General features: G+C 39.1%; 2 protein-coding genes and 1 long non-coding RNA gene across 7 annotated transcripts; 1 reads left to right on the top strand and 2 right to left on the bottom strand.

Moving 5' to 3' along the window:
* Positions 1-1,094: 1,094 nt before the first annotated feature.
* LOC105208742 (60S ribosomal protein L17) lies at positions 1,095-3,471 on the bottom strand. The gene is made up of 3 exons (XM_011178745.3): positions 3,405-3,471; positions 3,081-3,174; positions 1,095-1,685 (listed from the first exon to the last, which is right to left on the bottom strand). Exons 2-3 carry the CDS (start codon positions 3,159-3,161, stop codon positions 1,206-1,208), a joined length of 561 nt encoding a protein of 186 aa, XP_011177047.1. The 5' UTR covers positions 3,162-3,174; positions 3,405-3,471; the 3' UTR covers positions 1,095-1,205.
* Positions 3,472-3,791: 320 nt separating this feature from the next.
* On the top strand, positions 3,792-22,548 carry LOC105208743 (uncharacterized protein DDB_G0283357). 5 transcript variants are annotated; one of them, XM_011178746.3, is made up of 3 exons: positions 3,792-4,442; positions 20,540-20,984; positions 21,317-22,548. In XM_011178746.3, exons 2-3 carry the CDS (start codon positions 20,565-20,567, stop codon positions 22,388-22,390), a joined length of 1,494 nt encoding a protein of 497 aa, XP_011177048.1. In that variant the 5' UTR covers positions 3,792-4,442; positions 20,540-20,564; the 3' UTR covers positions 22,391-22,548. The 5 variants fall into 5 exon arrangements, with proteins under 5 accessions (XP_011177048.1, XP_011177050.1, XP_011177049.1 ...); XM_011178748.3 differs by lacking the exon at positions 3,792-4,442 and adding an exon at positions 11,670-11,998; XM_011178747.3 differs by lacking the exon at positions 3,792-4,442 and adding an exon at positions 12,567-12,882.
* On the bottom strand, positions 13,859-18,371 carry LOC105208744 (uncharacterized). The gene is made up of 3 exons (XR_008471232.1): positions 17,462-18,371; positions 15,532-15,816; positions 13,859-15,470 (listed from the first exon to the last, which is right to left on the bottom strand). It is a non-coding gene; the product is annotated as an uncharacterized LOC105208744 (long non-coding RNA).
* Positions 22,549-23,249: the final 701 nt, after the last annotated feature.

Genomic DNA, 23,249 nt, shown 5'->3' with positions numbered 1-23,249 from the left:
GCCTAGTATAATGCTATAATTTATTTATTTTATTATTAACGAACTATTTGCCATGGTGGACGCTCCGCTGTGGCACTAGCGTCCAATCACTCAATAAGATTTTCACATATTGATTTGGAATATTATTTCACTGCACACGCGTTATTTATTATGCACTTTTTCACTTTATCAACATTTTTTTGCATAATTTTCGCTAACTCTATCAACATTTATGAAATAAAATTTAATTTTGCGCTAAAAGTGGAAGTTGCACGCCGAATTAATTTCAACTGTCAAATCTGTGGAGTTGTAATTACAGGGTGATGATGTTACACCAATTCAAAGGGTGAATCATGTGTTGTTAAACTATTAATTAATAAATGTTACATATTATTACGTGTTACTTATTATTAACTATTTGTTATAAAGTTTTATCTGCTTAATTCATAATTCTCACAGCAAATCACTAATTATTTGGCATTTGTAAAAAAAAATATTTTACTTTATTTTGTAAAATTGTCTTGTTGTTGGTTTTTGTTCGGTGACTAAGTCAGTCATGGCTATGTACATGTAATATTCTCGTCTGGCCCTCCGCACTTACCTTACCTAGTTCACCGATGCGATCTATTAGCGTTGTGTAAATTGAAATTGCACAAAACAGTAAACAATTAGAAAACGATACACTTTAACAACGAGAAATACAACAACACTGTCAATACTATTAGCTGTACACAATATATGTATTCTTATTGCAGCCTACCATGTGGCTATGATCGCTAATTTGGATATTCGCGTTAACGGAAGTCCCAAATTGATCGTTAAATTCAAACAGAAGAGTTAGTTTTTATATCTAGCGCCTAAAAGAATACTGCATAAAATATCAAGTAATAAACGCCGAAAACAGTTGTGCACTGAGCCCTCATGGACGATTGAGCACCGGTACCCATGCCCTGCGTGCAGTGAAAGCATGTCTCCCAGCGAAACCTACCCATCTAACATTCCTCCTACCTATAATTCGTTCCTTGAGCCTCCCCTCGATGAAAATTAATCCGCTATTTCCCTACGAACTGTTACAGCAACCACTCATCGCCATTAACCAAATTAAAATAAAACAATTATTTCTTTTAAAAAACAGCGTACAACTGATTTATTGAACAAATATTTGCTACAGTATCAACTGCTGTCCTCTCTCTTATTATTCACTCTCTTATCCACTTAGATTACATCTATTCGGAACGCATCATCTTCTCCTTTTGTCTCTGCAACTTCTTCTTCGACAGCTTCTTCTTAGCTGGCTCGTTTTCGGAGGCCTTGGACACGATCGCTTCCTTTTCAGTGAGGATGACCTCAACGTGGCATGGAGACGACATGTAGGGGTTGATGCGACCATGAGCACGGTATGTGCGACGACGCAAGCATTGTGCGCGATTCACCTGAATGTGATCGATGACCAAACGGTCGACATCGAGACCTTTGCAGTCAGCGTTAGCCTCAGCGTTACGCAGAAGTTGCAAAAGGAATTCAGCGGATTTCTTGGGCCAGCGACCTTGGGTGGTCTTCCATTGCTTGGCTTGTGCGCAACGACCAACACCACCGTTGAAGCGACGGAATGGCACGCACTCTTTCTGTTCGACGACGGATTTCAAGAAACGCTGGGCACGACGCAGAGGCATACGCTTGATAGCCTGGGCGGTTTCATGGGTGTTCTGTAAGAGAGTGAAAATAAATTAGTATCAGATAAAATATATTCGTAAAATAAGTGTCATATGAATCAATCAATGTGCGGTAGGTCAGGTAGTAGCTGCGGCGTTTGAACTAACCAGCGGCCACTGTTTTCCTGCAGCATTACTTCCTTTTAGCATTTTAAGTAGTAATTAAGTATTATCTAAAGTACCCAATTTTTATCAGAAAAAATGCTGAAACATTCTCACAAATTAGCTGGTATTTGTACAATATGCAATAGACTTGCGTTTGGTTATCGATAATTTGAAGTAGAACGCATTAAAGTTGTGGCACAAGTTCTAGATGGTTAAATCGCAGTTTGATGACGATTCCCCAGCTGATGCTTGGCGGCAGGCTAAACGGCTCTGCTTATTTAATCTAGCATCTTTGCAAAAGTGTCAATAAAGAATATTTTTCTCTCACGCACTGATTTAAGATGCAAATTAAATATTTAGTATATATGTATTCTTGTTCAGCACGACAGGTAGTGATGAATCGCAGTGTTAGACGTATTTACCACTGTTTAAGTGCTGATTTAATATAAGCATAATTATTTTAGAAGTACACACATGTTTTCATGCACATCTTAATACAAAGTATGCTACAATAATAATTATTGGATATAAGTTAACAACGTTGCAATGTAGCTCAAGTTCTAGATGGTTAAATCGCAGTTTGATGGCGATTCCCCAGCTGATGCTTGGCCGCAGGCTAAACGGCTCTGCTTACTTCCTCTAGCATCTTTGCAAAAGTGTCAATAAAGTACATTTTACTTACGCACTGATTTAAGTTGCACAATTAAATACTCAGAATATATGAATTCTTGTTCAACACGACAGGTAGTGATGAATCGCAGTGTTTGGCGTATTTACCACTGTTTAAGTGTTGAATTAATGTAAGCATAATTATTTTAGAAGTACACACATGTTTTCATGCACATCTTAATACAAATTATGCTAAAATAATTATCATTGAATATAAGCTAATAACGTTCTTCAACGTAACGATAACCAAACACCTTCGTTTATGTTGCATTTGTAGCACAAGTTCTAGATGGCTAAATCGCAGTTAATGACGATTCCCCAGCTGATGCTTGGCCGCAGGCTAAACGGCTCTGCTTACTTCCTCTAGCATCTTTGCAAAAGTGTCAAGAAACTCATAGTTTTACATGCACTGATTTAAGATGCAGCTTCAATATTTCAGATGTAAACAAAGCTAATAAAACAACATCCATAGCAACATATACGTATGTAATTATGGTTGCACTTTGAATGCAGCAACATCACTTAAGGATGAAATTGTCCACATCAACCGTATCATCATAAAACACAAACTACAGCACTTATTTATACACAACTAAAATCTGGAAGAATACTCACCTTGAAGTGCACACGTAGATTTGGTCCGCGCGCCTTGCACGATTTTGTGGCATTCTCTGGTTCCCGCGAGTACCGTCCCATTGTTGTTTAATTTCTGTAAAATTACAAATACACATTTTATAAGTATATTTTCTCCAGTCATATAAATCATAGTGGATTTTGTTAACAGCAGTTTATGGCGCGCTTGTGCAAAATTGACCAAAATGTATATTAGATACACAAAACTACACTTTGGCGTTTACACGTTTGCACATATTTTCTGTTTGTTTAACATATTTTATTGGATGTTGAAGAATTTTATTTTTCACTTCGACAAAATCGTACCTTCTTCGTGATGAATTAAACCGGAAAAGAACCTATTTGACAGCTGTCACTTGGTGGGTAAGGCAGTGTAGCAGTATGAAAATGTCAAAGAAATTCAACATGGTGGTTAAACCGCAGGGTTGCAATGAGTGTAATTCACGAAAGGTAAGAAAATAAAAATTTGTGAATTAAAAATACAAATAATGTATTTACATTAAGCTTCTTCTAGTTTTTGTCTATACAAATTTATTCATTGTATTATGCATAATATAATATAATCTTATTAACAATTGATATATATGAGTAATCACACAGCGACATCTATGTCTCGATTTCATGTATCAAATTGACATTTATCGTTTGACAAGTAATAAGGCAGTAGGGGGTTGAAAAACTCGAAACCATTAAAAAATCCAAATAGAACGCATCCAACCGAACTTGTCATATTGCAAAACCAACAACAACGTAGTACAAAAACAATATTGAAAGCAACAGAAAGGGTGGCGGTGGGCTGGTTTTGAACATACGGGCAGTAAGCAAGCGTTCAACACTCACCGATAAAATAAAACCTAGTTCGAGTTTATTCGTTTCAAGCGCAGCACTGATTGGGGTTGAGAGTGGCTGTGACGATAAAAGCTAAGCCAAAAATAGGAATAACTTGACGTGCAGACACAGAGCATTGCGTGAGCCGAACAAATTGGAACAGAGGAGCAGCTACTCGGGATTCACGGCGGCCACAGCAGTTGTGTTGTTGTGCTCACAGTGTGCAGTTGTTCAATGTGTGCAATTTAATACTAGCGCCGGGCTGTTAAAGAAACATTTTGAAAATAGCGAATGTATTTCGGTTTATGTGCATGCATTAAGCTTCCAACGCTGGTAAAGCGTTTCATCATCACCAGACCAAATAAATAGAGCTACAACATCAAGCTCCAAAGTAAGCGCAAGGACAAACATAGATCAAGGCTTTTACAAGCATTGGATGTGACAAATCACATTAGCAGCAGTGACCCTTCTAAAGGAAGAGGACATATTGTGCACAATACAAAAACTCTTAAACTGGTGAGTTTTAATATTTTATTAAAAATTTGAATGATATTAATTTATTTTGCTTTTTAACAAACATTTGGTTGATTATATTACGCAAAGTTATAAAATACGTTGATTACGTTGATTGAGTGTCCTTGTTTGTATTGGCTTTTGCTAAGTGCATGAGTTGAGTTTGAAAATGAACAGCTGGACATTTGCATATGCGGCTTAGTAACCCCCTATGTGATATGACAGGCTTACATAACCCGTGGAGCTGGACATTTGCATATGCGGCTTAGTAACCCCCTATGTGATATGACAGGCTTACATAACCCGTGGAGCTGTGCTTGTAGTTGTGACAGTGTGTGTTTGACTAATCCTCGCAACGAGTAATTATTATGAAAGTAATGGAAAGCTAAACAGAGCTTTAAGCATAAATTTTGATTTATTGGTAGTTTAAATTTATTTTTTATTTAGGCAATAATTTCCATCCCGACTTTAAGCAGAATTCAACGCAATATTGTACTTGTCAATCGATTCGCTGCAGAAACTCATTAGTTTGATATACAAGTTATTGTTGGCTTTCATATTTGTTGCCAGCGCCTAAAGTTACACTTTTTTCTATGACACGTACACATATACACACACACTGCTGCAGTACAGGTAACAGCTTTAGTATACTGTTAAAGTAAGGGAGCGCTACACAGCGCTCAATGTACCCTTTCTAAGTCTGCCTTCAGCTTATTTTTACGCTCTTATTCACTCTCTCTCTCTCTCTCTCTTTTATCGCGCCACATTAAAGCGAACATTAAACTATGACGGGCTTGCTAGCTTCGTCACACAACACCTACCCCCTGCTGCAGCCACATACAGCTCGGCTTTGCATAAGACCCACCACCGTTAATAACGGCCACCCCACAGCTCAGCCTATAAACCGCTGGTGTGTGTGTGTGTGTGTGTATGAGCTCCCCAACCAAGTTGGGTTCAATAAATTCACCGCATCGTCGCCGTCTAAAACGGGTCTTATGACCCGCCCAGCAAGGAAGACTGCTTGTCTTGCCCCCCACCAGTAGCTAAGGTTGTCGGTTTGGTTTGTTGGCAGGCTTGTGCGCGAGTTCTGAAACGCGGTGCCGATTTCGTGCTCGTACGATTGCTTCGGCCACTCCTCGTTTTGTGTTGATGTGTGTGTGTGTTTTTTGGTGTGTTGTCGTTGTATTGAAGTGGACTTCCAGCGCTCAATATCCTGTCGTCATCCAAATTGTTTGTCTGTCTGTGCTAATGCCTATGCCGAGCGCGCATTTTAATGCCACAGAGTGTTTTATTTTCTCGATTATGACATCAACTTGTCTATTGTCACACACGTGGCACATGTAAGTGTGTGTGTATGTAAGCGTAAGTAGCCGTAAGTCGTCGCGACCCAAGCTGTCCTCAATATCCCCTGCCATATGTTCCAGTTTTAGTTGGTATCAGCGCTGCGCCTTAAATGACGCTTTAGAGAGTCCTTTTGCGCGCCTTTGTGATTTGATGATTGCTTTGTAGCCTCGGACATACATACGCATGAACATATAAACATCCATGGACTGTCAGCGCAAGCCGAACTGTTGCTTTTGAAGTTCGCTTACATATTCGCGGTTGATTCGATTTTATATTTGCTTGCATTGTTCCATTATCTGACTTTCACCGGTTCCATATGCCTATTGCTTTGGCTTAAGCCCCCTCGCCATTAATGAAAACTCACTTTGAGTCATAACTGGGTTTGTCAGGCGCAGTTTTGCTTATTTCCATTAATTCCATTGGTTTTTTACCGTTTTTGTTTTTGCTTCTCTTCAATTTCTAGCGCCGTTAACTGCTTGTGCCTTGCACCGATTTGATTATAGTGAAACTGCCACCCACACTTCAACCCTCACTTTTTGATTGTCCTCGCTCGGCATTAAATTGCTATCGATTAGTTTCAAAAAGTATCAACTGACTGAGCGACTGCGGTCAAACCGAACACAAATATCTGGTGACTTAGTGACGTTTATTTGCCTATCACCCGGCTCGTTCTAGTCAAAAGGACAGCGTAGAAGTGTAAGAAACGCTATAATGTAATTAGTGGGGTCAGAGCCTTGTGCAAGGTATACAATGTCATTGAATATATATTATAGCGAATTTTGAGAACTTACCGTAGAACCGGTGGGAAAAATATTCATAGAGATTAAATATGGTTTGAATAGTAGTATGTTTTAGACGCCTTATGAGGGAAAGCAAGGAAAAACCATGATCGAGATTAATTAACGAACTCAAAGAAGACATGAAAAAGCGTGGCATTAAAATTTGGAAAGACACCGCAAAGGATTGAAATATCTGGAGATCACATGTACATCTTCAAAAGGTTGAGCTAACGCTCACAAGGAGCTGTAGCGTTAAAAGATGACGATGATGAAGGAAGGATTAACATCTCGCGAATCCTGGAATATGCAGTTCGTAGTCCAGTGATCTGCTTTGGAATGACTGTGATATCATCCGTCTCCATATGTTTAATGCTGCTAGTGGTTTGGTTTTGATTTCAAGAAGAAGAAAGTTATCTGTGTGTAAGGAACCCATCAATTATTTCTCTACTCAGACAAATCCAGAGTTCAGTGTTTATTTGTTCCTCGAAATGTGCCAAATTCAAAATCGTACTGAAACCAAAATCATCTTTACTTGATCGTTCAAACTCAGAAGTCTCCATACGATATTGTCTGCGCATTTTTCTCCATTAGGATGCCTCGAGGTCGTCATGGCGCTCATAAAGTTCATATAACTCTTCTTCTAATAGTTTCATCTAAATCCTTTGCCTTCGGTTCGTTTCTTTTTTATTGTGTCTTGTTACCGAAGTGGCGCTGAATGTCTACAAATCATCAAACGAACAGTCAGCGCATTCGCGTCTTGGCTTCTACGTCACTGTTGGCAGTTAAAACTTTTAAGATTTATGGTCCTTTGAACATTGACAACGGCGAATACCGAAAACGGTGGAACGATGAGCTGTTCGAGTTTTACGACGACATTGAAATAGTTTAGCGAATAAAAAGACAGTGACTACGCTGGCTAGGTCCTGTTGTCCGATCGTTGCAGTATCCGCTGATGAAAGTTGAGGACGAGGCAGTGGGGGAACGATCAGGTGGAGATCGAGCTGGTTTCGCTTCGCTGGTTGGTATTTCTAATTGGCGCTAAATTGCAAGAAGAAGAAATGAATGGCGCGCTATTATTGATTCGGGTATAATCGCGTAGGCGGTGCCTAAACCAATTAGAACACAACTATAAATCCGGGACCGTAACGGTTATGCGAAACGAACTATCGAATGCGTCAAAATAATGCGCAATTTGATCAAATTTCAGCATAATTAATGTCCTTGACCCCGATAAAACTTTCCTTTTTTGGTTCCGGAAGTACTTATTCCTATCCAAAAAATATTGTTCGAATCGAAATGTCGAGCATACCTGTTGAAATCACTTCTCGCCTTCGATATTTTGCTTAGAAACCATTTCCTCCGTCGCCTCGATCTCTGCATACAATTTAGTTTATGGCACGAGCTGTGCCCCTGTGTCGGTGTGTGTGTGTAGACGCCACTCGTGCTTTTATTGTGGAAAAATCGTTGATTTAATGCAATACTTATTGTTACAGCAGCACACTATTGCTATTGCTGTTGTTGTTGTTGTTGTACTATTACAATTATTGCTACTACACTCATACACTTGTGTGTAGATTTTATGCGTGTTTTAAAAATAAACGCTCAGTGCTTCGTATTTTCCAGGCGCTCAGCTCGAGCAATGCACTTGCTGTGCGCTGTTTTATAGGCTTCCTATATAGTATGCTTGTATGGGTGTGTGATCGTGTATTGGTTGCTGCCGTTGTGTATACCTTAGGATCGCGCTGCTGATCGTGTCTTCAATGCAATGATCAGGTCTTGGCTGTGTGTGCGTTTCTTTTTCGAAACAATTTTTATTTTAATATTCTTACATATGTTTAGTTGTCTGTGTCTATTTGAAAGTTTTCAGTCAACAATATGCTGCTCGTGCTGATCGCTACTTCAAAATAGGGTATCAAGCACACGGAGTCGAGGCACTACGCGGCAGGCTAATTACACACACACGCTCACACTTAAATGGCTTAGGCTGCGTGCAATTAAATAGTTTACAGTTGGAAACGGTAAAAGTGTACTGTGCTGTTGGTCATGCTGCGCTTATTCCTTGCTGTAGTGCAAACCCTGTGCTCTATCCCCTCGGCTTGGTGTTCAGTGCTCTGTGTTGCGTTGCGTTGGCGCGTCGCTGCGTCAAGTGTTGAGATGAGTTCAGATTTATTTATGGCTTCCTAGAGTCGTGTTTCGTGTTTCGTGCACTTTACTTTCCAGCGTTGTTTATAAAACTGCGATGGTGTGGACTTGTAGTAGCAGCAGCCAACAGTTAGGCGTATGTCTTCAGGAGGTAATTGAACTGATCTTAAAATAAACACCTAGACAAGTCGCAGTTCAATGCTATTTGGCTGCCAGAGTGGCTGCAGAAAGAGTGTTTCATAAGAAAAAATTCACAAAAAATGTCAAAAACTCCGCTCCACGCATATTTACATATATGTATTATAGGCTGCTGCTGCTGGCGTTCACCAGATCAGTTCTAATATCCGTTTATCTATTACCTTTGCAGCCGCAATGAATTTATATATCATACGCATTTGTGTTTCTTTAAGCAGGCATTTCTGTGTTTTTCGTAAATATTTCAAAATCTGTTGCTATTTTTAGTCCGAGATTAGCAAGCGCATACATACGCTCTTCAGCAATTATTATTCGCTTGCACTCTCTCGCGCGCTCTCTTTTGCAATGCGCCTTGTTGGACGGTATATTGTTTTTGTTGTTTTGGCACACTCTGTCTCGAAGTTAGGCGTTTTAGTAGTAGCAGCCGCTGGTGAGTTAGTCAGTCCGACTGCCAGTCGGTCGCTTGGGCGCTGAGTCACAGCAATGTACTAAGTAGTAATACTCGTATGTGGGGCCATTTGGTCTTGAAACAAACGAAAGATGCTTTCGATATTTATTCTTCGCTTTTAATGACACACATTACAAATGCGCTCACATATAACATATATACTCACGTGTGTATACATATATATTATATATGTATTAGAGTTCTGTGCGCGTATATAAATAATATAAATAAGTTTATAGGCATTTTTACGATTTTCGCAAAATGTGGGTGATGTTATCGAAATTCCGTTGTTTTGTTTGATAGCAATAAGACTAAATATTTAAAGTGTATACGATCGATACATTCGCACCTGGATCGACGATTAATCAGCGGCGACTAAAGAGACATTTATATCAGTTTAAGTAAGGGAGATTTCCCACTTCTTCTTAAGTTACATTCGAGACTGTGATTGATTTCAAAATAATCATAATTAAGTGTTCTTATTTCTGGAAGTCCGATCTCAGCGAAAAGCTTCATACTACAGTTTAGCATACCGACCGAGATTCGCCAACACCAACTGGAGGATATCTTTCAGACTTAAAATGATCCTCAAACGGAATTTCGAATAGTGGCTTCGTCCATGAAGAACATTAAAAAAATCGCCGTAAAACCAAAAGTTATCCTAACCGACTACTAAGATTACAAATTCCATAACTTCCTCAATTGCTCGTATATCTGCATAATTTTGGCATCGTTTTAAAGCTAGACGCTTCTGGAATATAAAACGGAAAACACAGATATAACTTTTAATGGAAAAATATTTCGCAAAAATCAAAAATCTGCAAACTGACCGAAATCAATCTCAGCTCTAATTGGTCCATAACTTTTTGAAATTGCAAGATATGAACATAATAATTTCTGTAAGGATTAAGTGTTGCTCTAGTCATAAAATAAGATCAACTTCATTTTTTTTTTAATTTAACTACATATATGATATTTTTTTTTCATTTTACTCAACTCCTATAATCTCTGGTTTTAATCGACTAAGATAAGCTTCACACGTGCTTCGAGCTCAGATTCCATACATAAACGAGATTGATAGAGAAGCGAGAGATAGTGCCGGAATAGAGGATTGATTTTTCAAAGATCTTATTTGTCTAAAAATTCCACTTTGGTGCTACAAGCTCCATTAAGTTAGGTTAGGTTAAAGAGCAGATCCCTTTGCTCCAGCAGATCCCACTTGGACAGCTCAAACCAGTCTTTTGTGATGTCGCAAACTTCTCAAAGTGGATGCCTTAGACTCTTATTTGTCTGAAAATTTCACTTCGGTGGTGCAATCTCCATTAAGTTAGGTTAGGTTAATGGGCTGATCCCTGTGCTACGGGATATCCCACTTGGACAGCTCAAACCAGCCCTTTGTGATGCCGCAAACTCCTCAAAATGAATGCCCGAGACACTCAAGTGACGACAAAGCGCTTTGAGCCTTTTACGAATTTGTACAGGCAACTAATTTGTAATCGCGGCAGTTCAACTGGTTCTCCGATGTTCGTCCTACTAAGCTGCTCTAAGGTACGCTAGGAATTCATATAGACTTCACGAACTATCGTAATTTAACTTCATGGTTGCGATTTTGTAGCAGCACGAAGTACTCCTTCCTTTCTGAACAGTTAAACGTTATATTTCCTGGCGTCTCTTTAACTCTATGATGGTATTCGAGTCTCGCTTTTCCTAATTGATTCAGAGACCCTAAAAATGTATTCGAATTCGTGTTTTAACCAAAATACGTGCGATCATTCTACTTATGTACCTTTTATAAATAGACTTGTACGCTCTGGTTGCCTTATGTTAGCTTCAACTGAGATACACAAAAGTTTTCCCAATCGAAAAATTCTACGCCATTTGTAAATAAGCATTGTTCCCAATCAAGCGCAGCCATTTCCAACGCTCAGCGCCAATTTGAGTTCATCTTTCTATTTCAGTGTTCGTTCGTATCCCGACACGTCGATTACTTGTGCCTCGGCGCCGTGTTTTCAATTACAGTGTTCTAAAATTCAAAATTACAAAAACAAAGCAAATAAGCACAAAAACTAAAAACCAAAAACACAAACAAAGTAAACTAAGCAGTTCTTCTGGCTGACCTGAACAGCACAAAGCAGAGCAACGCAGAGTAGCGCAACGAGCCGCCCTCGCCCGCTTTGCCGCCACTTTATCGGCGCTCGCCCACATTAACGTTCTTCAAATATTGTATTCCTTTGCTGCGATTTGTTGGTGAAATAAATTTGGTTAATTAAAAATAGAATTCAAACATCGTCTTTGTACGAGCACAACTCTTGGCTAGTCTGTGTTCTGTCTTTGAACGCTGTGCACGCGTCTTTGTTTGTCGTAAACGGAACGAGGTGGAAGTAGCGCACAGCGCAGCCACGCCAAGGCAATTCGAAGCAGTGAAGTGTCTTCAGAAAGAAAAAAAATAAAAGAATTTGAAGTAAGCCAGAAGAGATCGCCACCGATCAGGCTACCGAAAGTGATCAGCGTTTGAGACGATCGTTCGATCGCAAGTGTTTACAAGTAACAGTATTCCAGGCATCAAGTCCCTGCACTAGACAGAGCGGAGGAGTGGAGTGGTGTCCCCGCAGCGGCCGCTGTATTGGTGTCATTCCGCCGTACTATACGAGGTAAGTGCCATAACAGGCAACCAAATGGTGGTCTTGCTGCTTCTGTGGCGGATATGAAAATAAACAAGAGTTCTACGCGGCGCAATTGACGCGTATGTGTGTGCGCCTCTTCACATCTCTACACACACACACACCCACCGATAGGCGCGTTGCATTGTTACACGGCACTTTGCATAACGTCGACTTTCTGCGGACTTTTCCAATTTTCCTCACTCTCCTTGTTGTGGCCTGGCCTTATACGAAGACCTAATAGCGGACAGCTTTTGGCCAACCCGGCCTACCCACACACACACCCAAAAAAGCGGCCCAACAAGCGACGCGGACACAAGCTAAACGAAATCCCACTCGCTGAATTGATACGCCTGCTCATTGCTGTGATGTGTGCGTCCGCTCTCTCTCGCGCTCTCTGCTCTTCAAAGCGTTTGCGCCTTCGTGCCCGCTTTCGCTTGAACTTTTTGGCCACCACATCTTGGCGTGAATTCATTTCGATTTAATTTTAGTCCAAGGTTTAAAGCGTTAGTGGCTTCTGTGCGCGATCGTTCGTTTGTATGTTTGTGTGTTCGGTTATGTACGTTCGGTTCTGTTGGTTGGCTAGCTAGCTAGCTGGCTGGCTGCTTGTTTATTCGACCGATCAGCTGCCTTGCTCTGTTCACTTGCTCACCCTCACGTGCGCACACACGCACACAATCACTTACTTACTCGATCGCTCGTTAGTTGCTCGTCTGTTGGCTGATCGTTTGTTTAATTTGGCTTATTGGTTGCGTATACGCGTGTTGATCAACAAACGGGAACTACAAATTCAATACGAAAATACGGTTTTGTCATTGGTGGTTGGCTGTGCGTTAACATTACAAGTCGGAGGAGGGGTTTCAAATAAATAGCAGGTGAATTTAAATATAATATTCAAGAGACTCAGGTATGTAAACATGTGTGTGCTGTGGTGAGGAGAGTTTAGAAGTTTTGACTTCGGTTTGTTGAGGCTTTCTTCAAATTTTTTTTCCTTCGCTTTCTTCAAAGCAATTTCACTGTAAGTCTTTTCATTAAAGTGTCTCGGGTTTCAACGGCGCGCATTGCTTTCTAATGCCTGATCGTCTCTCACTATAAATAGCCTTGCGCTCTGTCGCTGAATTCGCTGACTGTTTACCTCTACTCCCGCCAGCTTCAGTGCTGATCTTGCATTGAATAATGTTGCAACTCGCAATTGATTTGTGTTGCATATACTTTTCGGGTTCTTTTTTTAAACTTATTTTAAAATGTCTGCAATGAGGGCTTATAACAAGTAATGATTTCTAGGTGTTATTTTATATGCATACTGATCAGTGCGATCTTCATTCTTTCAAGACACATTTCGAAAGCGTTTAATTATTATTTTTATTATCAAAAAATTAGAAACAGGCTGCTCATCTAATTGTGTCTTGGAATATTTAATATTTTTTTACATATTTCTTTTTAATTTTGTTTTTAAATATTTTTTGAAATATATTTTTAAATATTATTTTAAAATATTTTTTTTTGTAATTTTGTTTGTAAATATTTTTTGAAATATATTTTTAAATATTATTTAAAAAAAAATTTTTTTTTTTTAATTTTGTTTTTAAATATTTTTTGAAATATATTTTTAAATATTATTTTGAAATATTTTTTTTTTTTAATATTGTTTTTAAATATTTTTTGAAATATATTTTTAAATATTATTTTAAAATATTTTTTTTTTTAATTTTGTTTTTAAATATTTTTTGAAATATGTTTTTAAATATTATTTTAAAATATTTTTTTTTTTATTTTGGTTTTAAATATTTTTTTTTTAAATGTTTTTCTTATATATTTTTTAGTATTTATTAAAATATTTTTTTTTCCTTTTCTCAAATTCATAAAGAACTATTCATTTATTTTTAAATACACTCTGCCTGTTTCCAACCAAGCGCTCATCGGCTAAGATCGCGTTTATCTATATTTTAAAGCACACACACACATGATTACAAATATACATACATATGAACTCAGTAAGAAATTCGAGCTCTTCCATCCCTTTTACTCACTTTGGCTTTTCTTGTTTATGATTTTGGCTTGGCCAAAAATAAATTTCCCATTTTCTTCGCCGCTGTCTACATACACGCTTCTTTCTATGTATGTATGTTTGTTTGTATGTATATTGAAGCGCATTAATGTAGCTTATGAAGCGCTTTTCTTAGTATATTTATACGGAAAATTTTCTATAGCCACATTTATATGGCTATGTATGTGTGTGTATGTGTTGACATAAACTGAGCTGATTTCTCGGTACCAAGAGCGTATGAGATTCGTATTTGTATTTCCGCTTGGAAAATTCTTTTGAGTCAGCAAAGAAAGAATTTCATATAAACAATCAGCTATCTATAATATATGGAATCAGTTGGAACTACATAAATAATATTTGTACTAAGTTAGCATGAAGATTGCTTAAGCTTCATAGTGTCTCAGGAAATGTTTAAAAGCGATTACTTTAGGCTTTAACAAACTTGAATATTCCATAATTAATATAAAGTATCACTTTAAATAAATTCTAGGTAGAAAAACCTAATGTCTCTTTGAAAGCTCTTACACTCCCTCATTGAGTTCATTAACAAGATCAATAAAAATTTAGATTAATCATTGAATTCTCTGGACTACTGATTGGCAATAATCAACATAACTGTAATTTTTATGTATATACAATGTTTTTTGATCTCGCAAAAGCCGCTAGAAATGATTGTTAAAGCTCATTTATCGTTCTTCGGTGAGATCAGAGGTAGGATCTGTATCTGTATCTGTTACATGTACTTTCATTGAAGCAGGACACTTACTATAAACAGTTTTTAGACCTTTCCGAATTCCCGATACGTTTCTTATGCGTTTCTGTTTCATGTGAGAACTTCATTCTGAGTTTGTAAATAGCTCCTTGAAGCTCGATCGCTCTTAGAAACCATTTGTATCTTTTTGTCAGTTGGTATTCAGGATCATTTGAGTATTGATCATTGAGTATTGATCATTCATTTGTTGAATTAGAAAACAGTTGTTAGTCGTCTCCGAAACGCTGTTGAGATTTAGAGTTCAATCGCTCTTAGAAACCGCTTTTTACTCTTTGAGAATTTAAGTTCAAGATCATTCGAGTGGTAATCATGTGTTTTTTGTGTAAGGTAATCATGTGTTTTTTGTGAGAACTTCATTCTGAGTTTGTAAATAGCTCCTTGAAGCTCGATCTCTCTTAGAAACCATTTGTATCTTTTTGTCAGTTGGTATTCAGGATCATTTGAGTATTGATCATTGAGTATTGATCATTCATTTGTTGAATTAGAAAACAGTTGTTAGTCGTCTCCGAAACGCTGTTGAGATTTAGAGTTCAATCGCTCTTAGAAACCGCTTTTTACTCTTTGAGAATTTAAGTTCAAGATCATTCGAGTGGTAATCATGTGTTTTTTGTGTAAGAAAATAGTCGTTAGTCGTTTCCGAGACGCTGTTGGGTTAGTTTTTTAGTTCTAAATAGTTAATTGAATGTTAATATTACCAAAACTCACTAGATTTGTGCCAAATTAATAATCGACACAATTATCGAATACTCGCCTCCAGTCATATTCCATGTAACATCAAGCCAATATAAACCCCTTCGTGGTATTTCCGGCAACGAGATATCTAAAAAAATAAAAATAGAAGTAACGCGCTCACTTCGATAGATTAAAATCGCTTTGATATATAATTAAGCAATACGCTCTTCAGCGCTTTCTACTTTTGGCTTTGCGACGCAATCAGCTTTAAACGGCGCTGCTCGAGGTAAACTCCAACGTCGTCGCTATAGTCACTATCTGCAGACATACATACAAGGCAAAAAATGCATATACAGCCATAAATATATATACATATGTATATATAATATAATGGATATACGAAAAAATTGCGCAGAACACAGGCTTGAGTGCTTTGGCTGAGGCTCAATGCTTGCGTCACAACGCGAGTGCGCCAAGTGGCAGTGAGAGCAATGTGGCGAGGGAAGAGGGGGCCACTCAGAAATCAGAAATCAGTACTGTTATCAGACCCTTATCAGCAGATTCACCTGTGTGTGCACGACTTTACAGGTAATACACACCTTGCATATATACTATAACAACCAATATGTACATATACATATGTGAGACTCGCAAGTGGCTTTGCTTGTGTTGGTGCAATAGTGGCTCATCGTCAAAGCCATGCGTTTGAACTCGTATCGCATTCGAAACACCACACATACATACATGCACCACCCCACTTAACTCTTAATAATTTCATATTTGCCGAGCACTTTGGTGCCAAGGATTGTGCCGGTGTGTGTGCATATATATATTTCTGTGTTCATTAGAAAAGAAAAGCTTATAAAATACAAGTACACAATACAAGTCGCCGAAACAAGATAAAGATACATATTTATATTTTAATTGTTTCTGTAATTGTCGAGTCAGTGCTTTTGTTATTGCTGTTATTGCATTCTACTATCTTGTTGAATAAAATATGTTCAATATTTATTAAAAAAACCGAAAGAAGTTGTAATATGGTGAAATAGTTCCCGCAGAAGCTCTACTCCAGTGGTAGAACCTTAAAAGAATATTGAAAATGTTTGAAAAATTGGCATAGAAAATCGTAAAATCGTTTCCTTTCGTTTATGTTACTTGGATAGTTTCTGAGATCACGTGTGTTATCGCTAGATATTCTAAAGCAATCTTAGCATATTTCTTAGTCTTTAAGACTCACTTTTGTTATTGTGATCCCGTTTCTTTGGCTTATGTTACCTTGTTTAACTTCTAAGCTAACTAAGATGCTTATTAATTATATTAAAGTAATCTTAATAGATTTCTTAGTCGCTCAGACTCAGACTTTTGATATCGTAATCTCGTTGTATATGACCCCTTCGCCATCTAACATAGTCTATGCAGTTTAAGAGATAAAAGTATCGCTGATATCTATCGAAATATTTCTATCCATGATTCGAAGAAATAATACGACGTATCAGTCAGTCTTTATATAAGCTCTAAGGTCTAACCTCGTCTATTGAACTATCGAATATTAAGGAATTTGATTATCTTAATTGTATTGGTGATTTAAGCTCTATTCGGGAGACTTTTGTAAGGGACCATGATCTTGTTAGGACTCAGACCCGCTGTTTCAACGGGTTTGGATCGTACAGGTCAATGCGAGACCTTTTATGAACAAAGAGAGGAGTCAAAAGTTCTACAAAATTATTCATAGCGTAGGTAGAAATACGTATCTAATCTTTAAAGAATCGTCGGCTTGAACTTTGGTCGATACAAATTCCCCAATTAAAGTAAAAGTTTTTCTCTAATTCTTTCTTGGATTTAGGCGTCTAGGGAGGTATTATCAAATCTGCGTGTGTATTTTAATCTCATAATGTAAATTAACAAAATGTGAGGTTATGTCGAAATAAATTTAAAAAAGCTTATATTTTTATAAAAACTTTACCCGACTACCGCTCATCCGAAGCCCTGCGTACGTGATTTGCGTTCTTGTGTTGTAATAATGGTAGTATTTCGTCATAAATCCCCACCACCTCATAACTCTATAACGTTAAGTATCACTTCACCTGCTCGGTACTCGTACACTTGATCAAACTAACGCGTATATATATATAGTTCACTATATATACCTGGTGATGTGTGTTTGTATGTGAATCAATGCCACATCATTTAACGTTTAGAACCGACTATCGGGCTTATCAGTGTGCGCTTCAATCTTATCTTAAACTTTGACGACGGCGGACTGAGTGTTTGTTTGCCTCCACTCCAATTCTACGCGAGTATACGCGACTGCAGGCAAGCAGGCAGAGACACAGACACAAAGTAATACTTAGAGGTGTACAAATAATTATGAAAGCGCGTATTTATGCATATTTGTTTGTATTTGTGTATGTATGTGTGTGTGTGTCATAATAATAAATAAATATAAAATTCACTTTGCAGCTCTGACTCAGCTGGCTTTCGGCTTTGCGCGCTATCAGTTGATATAGCCTAATTTAATAGATTTTTCCACATACAACAACAGGTATGCGTCGTGGTTTGTGTGTTTGTCTTCTCACCACACTTGCCACTCACCGATGTCAGTCACCTTTCGGGCGAGGAGGCAGTTTGTGCATGGAGTGGGGCTTAGGCAAGGCTAGCGCTCGTGTATATCGGACGGACTTCCTGCACGGACTGCACCGTCTGCCAGCCTGCCACGGTGTCTGTCTGCTATTTGTGTTGACCTATTTAATCCCCACCATTCCAGTGTTGCAATCTTAAATACACACAGTCGCCGAGCATTGTTGACACACAGCCAAACACAGAGTTACAATAAATTCCACTATTTGCTTTATTGTCATTTCTCAAACTGGACTTAAAGCGCTGCTTATGAACTGAAATGAACGCTATATATTAATATATATAGTTATATGTATCGATATATAGTATAGTATATATGTATTCCATATACACTCAAGTCTAGTTGCATGCTAATCAATGCTTTGTTTCACAATGTAACATTAAGCTCGTCATTGTCAGCTTTGCTTAGACAAAAGTATGGTTTGTAATAGTGTTACATCTTCCCCGCACCTCTTCGTGGCTCTCCGAAATAATAAATTGCGTAGCATTTTTTGCATACTGTTAATTTTTCCGCCGATTCGCTAATGATTAATATCGGTTTAACTTGAATTTTACTCGAAGGCATAAAAGCTAAAGCTTCTCTAAGTGTTTGTATGTATGTGTGTGTCTGCATATATTTTCAATTTACTGATTAGATATTTGTCGTAAATACTTGAATTGTATGTAAATATGTGTGTCTTTATCAGGTGCTTTTTCCAGCGCTGGGCTGTTCCCTAGTGTCAGGATGGGGCTTAGTGCTCACCCATACACAAATGTTTTTTTTTTGTATTCTGATTAAATCGTGTATGTCAACAGAGACAGGTATTTTTATTGTGATATATAATAAATGGATTGCTTTATGTCCAAACATGGTTTTGTGGCACTAGATATAGGTTATAATAAAAATGTTTAGATATTAAGTTACATTGCTTTGCTTATTAAAGCTTATACTAGAGCTTATTATTAAAAAAAGTCCAAACAGACTTTCTGAGAAATTTAAATTTATCTTTTTTATATTTTCCAAGCTTTTTTCCCAAAAGCTTAAAAGCTTCCCTTAAGGCAACTTTCTGAGCTTTTCAAGCATTCATTGGCATCGATTCTTCATTTTAATGTTATTTAAAATCTTCCATTAAGTCAACTTTCTGCTGGGAAGCTTTTAGCTTATGTGTGAGCTTTCACTGAAGCTTTCAAAAAACTGTTTAATGTGCTTTACGTGTTATGAAGATGTTTTTAGGTTTAAAGGCATATTTTTTTATATTTTCTAAGCTTTTTTTTTGCAAAAGCATCGATTCTTCATTGTAATGTTATTTAAAAGCTTCCCTTAAGCGAAATTTATGAGCTTTCATTGTCAACGATTATTCATTTTAATTTTGTTTAAAAGCTTTCTTGAAGACAAGTTTCTGCTGGGAAGCTTTTATCTTATGTGCGAGCTTTTACAAAAGCTTTCTTACAATATTTTTAAAGTGATTTGCGTATTTTCTGATTGATTTTTTGACTTTAAAAGCTTCCTTTAATTGTTTGGATTGCTTGTCGAGCTTTAAAAATAACAGTACATTTAAGTCCAGCCAAAAAAAATATATTTAATATTTTAACAGCAAAGAATTGCACAACCTTTGACTCACATCGATATCCACCTATTTAAGCGCCCCCTGCCTGTCTGCTAACGGGTTGTAATATCAGTAAGCTAACGCATACAGGCAGCCACGAGAGATAGCGTTAAAGTCTTTTGGAGATATGGCAAAAGAGTGGCGTGCGCGTCGCGCCACAGACCAACAAACCAGAGACTAAGCTTCAGTTCGCCCAAAACCGTGTGAGCTTATCATAAAGCAAAAATTCGTTATCATTGCTGCGTCAGACAATATCTCAACGTTAACCAAACGCACTCTCTACTTCGGTTCTTGTATGTGTGTGTTTGGGCTAGCCGATAATAGGCGCGCTGAGCCCGAAACGATTGCCTAGCCGAGTGGCTTGGTTTGCCATATTACACTGGTTTGTGGCTGAGTTTTTGTCAAATGCTTATTAATTAATAATAACAAAAACAGCGAAAAAGCGCTAAAGAACGCAACGGCCGCTGAAGTGAACGCACGCACACTTAGATATCGAAGTTCGTGAGTGTGTGTGAGTGCTTGTGTTTGTTTTGGCGCTTACGCACACGAACACGAGTTTTCACGGTTTTTATCGTCAGGCGGCTATCAGTCAGTCATACGCGCTCTGGGCCGAGTCTAACCAACCAGTCCGTTTTACTTTGCTCACAGCTCAACACACACCGTGCGCTGTGCGGTTCGTGACGGTTACGTACGCGAGCGCCTTTACTATTTTAGTTAATTCATTAAGCTCAAGCTTCGTGTAATATTCAAACAAATCTTATTGTGCATACATTTCCTTGTTGTATCGTTTCATATTATACTCGCTTGCTGTGCGGCAGCTTCAAAACGTCTCACAAAAAGCGCATGAAGATGGAGAAGACTCCCCGCTACACGCAACGGGAGCGCAATATGGTGCTGGGCTTCGCCGCTCAATATAAGGACGTCATCGAGAATAAGCGCACCGACGCCGAGTCGAATCGCAAAAAGGACGAAGTGTGGCGCCAAATCGCAAAAGAGTTCAATGCGCGCGTCTATCATCAGCGCTCCTCCAAGCAATTGCGTCAGCTCTACAAAAACATGAAACTGCTGCTGAAGAAGGATCTCTGCGGCGAGAACAAGGGCAATCGCACATTCATGGATCTGCTGAATACGCTGTCGCAGCAGGAGTCCGTTGCACAATACATATCCGAACAGATGTCGCCGAACGGCGGCAGCGGCATTGGCAATAGCGGCTACGGCAGCAATCGACAGCACAAATACGACGATGACTATGATGACTCAAAGGTGAGTTCAAAATGATAAAATACTTAATACTCGCATGCCCAAGTATGGCGCACGAGCTGTAATCACAAATCGAGGTGAGGTGCTCAATTGTTGTTGGTTAGTGGGCGAGCGTGTAGATAAATGGGGGCGATATCTGTTGGGGTGGGCATTGGGGTGCGATTGATAACAAGTTTGGTTTACGCGCTGCACAGATTAAAATTGCGACGGAATAAAAGCATAAATATTAGAAAGTGTGTCATTACAATATTCCGAAAAAAAAATTACTTTTCTAAATCTAGTATTTTCATCAGCACAAAAACTCACTTTCTCTTCATCTTATCTTTTCCATTTAGAACCCCTTCCCACAACTTGCCTCACTCGGCTACGATGGCATGGACCCCGACGTAATCGTCATCAAATCCGAGGACATCAGCGACAATGATCAGTCTCAGGCGCCTGAGGATATGGACGACGATGATGGTGACTGCCTGAGTTCCAAGGATATACCCGAGGTGTGTTTGGAGGAGGAAGACGATGAGATCTTCGCCACCGATTTGCGTCAATCCACACCTATACAGTCGGCGCATGCGTCACAACGCGCCTCTTTCAATTCAAATGGCGCGCATCATCAGCAGAATTCGTCGCAACAACAACCTGAAGTGACAATACAAAATGTCGGCGGCATACGCGTCGGCAGCATTGGCAGCTTGGCGAACCTCAAGGCGTTGCAGAATGGCGGCAATAATTCGGCGCTGAATATACCAAACAACAGCAGCAACGGCAGTAATGGCAATGCGAATGGTTTGTCCAGCAACGGCCATGGCACACATAACGGTGGTGGTCGCCATACGCCCAGCACGCGCCAGCAGGTGAGCGCCGAGCAACAAGCGGCACAACAATTGCTCCTTAACGGCCTCGGCTTGAGTGCGGTGCATCCACCAGAGCCGCCGTTGCCGCAGCTGCAGCGCGCCACGCATACCAGCAATAGCAATAGCAACAACAATCTTATCAATAGTACAAATCAGCTGTTGCTGAGCTTGAACGCCAACGCTGGCTACACCGGACTGCACAAGAGCAGTCACGGTCATGGACACGGTCACAGCCATCACCACCACAATGGACATGGTCATGGCGGCAGCGGTGGCGGTGGTGGCGGCGGTCTGCACAATCACAGCAACAGCAGCAGTGGCAGCAGCAGCGGCATCGGTGGCGCACACAACGCCAACAGCCGCAACCAGGACTACCTCATGTCGCTGGCGATAAAGGAGCGCGAAAGGAAGATTGACCTGTTGAATGCGCAGATCGATTATTGGAAGACGCTAACCAAGAAGTTGGACGTGAACGCTGCGCATAATCCGACGCCCGCGTGCATGTGCCATTTTCCCGGCAAAGTGAATGGTCTGCAAACGCCGACAAGTAGCAGCTAGTCCGACACGGACAGGGTGGAGGAGGAGGAATTAGCGGATGGCGTGTGCGGTATGATTGAAACTGATGCGGTCGCTTTGGCGCATGGCGCGCACGCTTTGCGTAAAGATGACATAGTGCCTGATAAAGTGGTTGGCGATGCGCCGGAAGCGCGCGTTGCTCTAGAAGCAGCGTTGGAGGAGTGCAGCGCTGGCAACTCGGTGACGTCATCGGCAAGCGGTGCGACGCTGAACGAGGCGTTCAAAGTGGCCGCGGAGAATTTCGAAGTACTCGAATTGGACGCCTACGCGGAGGAGATGGAATTCGATGAGAGCGATGTGGCGTGCTTGCTGGTGAAAATGTATAAATAATTGAATAGGTGTGTGCGCACAAAGGCAACTGCAGTACGCATTGCTAAACGTATTTTTTCATGTAATAATAAGCTAATAGATTTGTAAGTTCTACCAGTCAGATTTTTTTGTGTTCAACTGTTTTGTGTTATGCGTTTTTTCTCCTAGCATTTTTAAGCATTTGTTTAGTTTTGTTTTTGTTATGCAGTATTTTGCTTTAGTTCTTAGTATGTGTACTTATTATGTAGTTTATTCAAAATATTTTTCGTAGTTTTTAAAATGTCTTAAACATAGCAAATGTACAAATATGGTTCCTAATCTAGTCCTGTTGTCCTACAAAAGAATTGGAAGACAACAACGGTGTTGTTGCTGTAAATACAAATATGAATTTTTGCCAAACCAAAAAAAAAAAAATATATATGTAAAAAATGTATAAACTTGAATTGAAATTATGCATAAATCAATTAATAGTTTGTGAAGTTGCCATATTCTTATATCAAATGAAAACTAATTTATTAAGGTATTTTTAACA

Source organism: Zeugodacus cucurbitae, chromosome 5 (assembly GCF_028554725.1).
Source record: "Zeugodacus cucurbitae isolate PBARC_wt_2022May chromosome 5, idZeuCucr1.2, whole genome shotgun sequence".
NCBI lineage: Eukaryota > Metazoa > Arthropoda > Insecta > Diptera > Tephritidae > Zeugodacus > Zeugodacus cucurbitae.
This window is presented reverse-complemented; position numbering and strand designations above follow the sequence as displayed.

Bases quoted from the DNA above. Each gene is read 5' to 3' on its own strand.
- LOC105208743 (XM_011178746.3), top strand. From the start codon at position 20,565: ATGAAGATGGAGAAGACTCCCCGCTACACGCAACGGGAGCGCAATATG. The intron at 20,985-21,316 runs GTGAGTTCAAAA...TTTTCCATTTAG, and splicing joins ATGACTATGATGACTCAAAG to AACCCCTTCCCACAACTTGC.
- LOC105208742 (XM_011178745.3), bottom strand. From the start codon at position 3,161: ATGGGACGGTACTCGCGGGAACCAGAGAATGCCACAAAATCGTGCAAG. The intron at 1,686-3,080 runs GTGAGTATTCTT...ACTCTCTTACAG, and splicing joins ATCTACGTGTGCACTTCAAG to AACACCCATGAAACCGCCCA.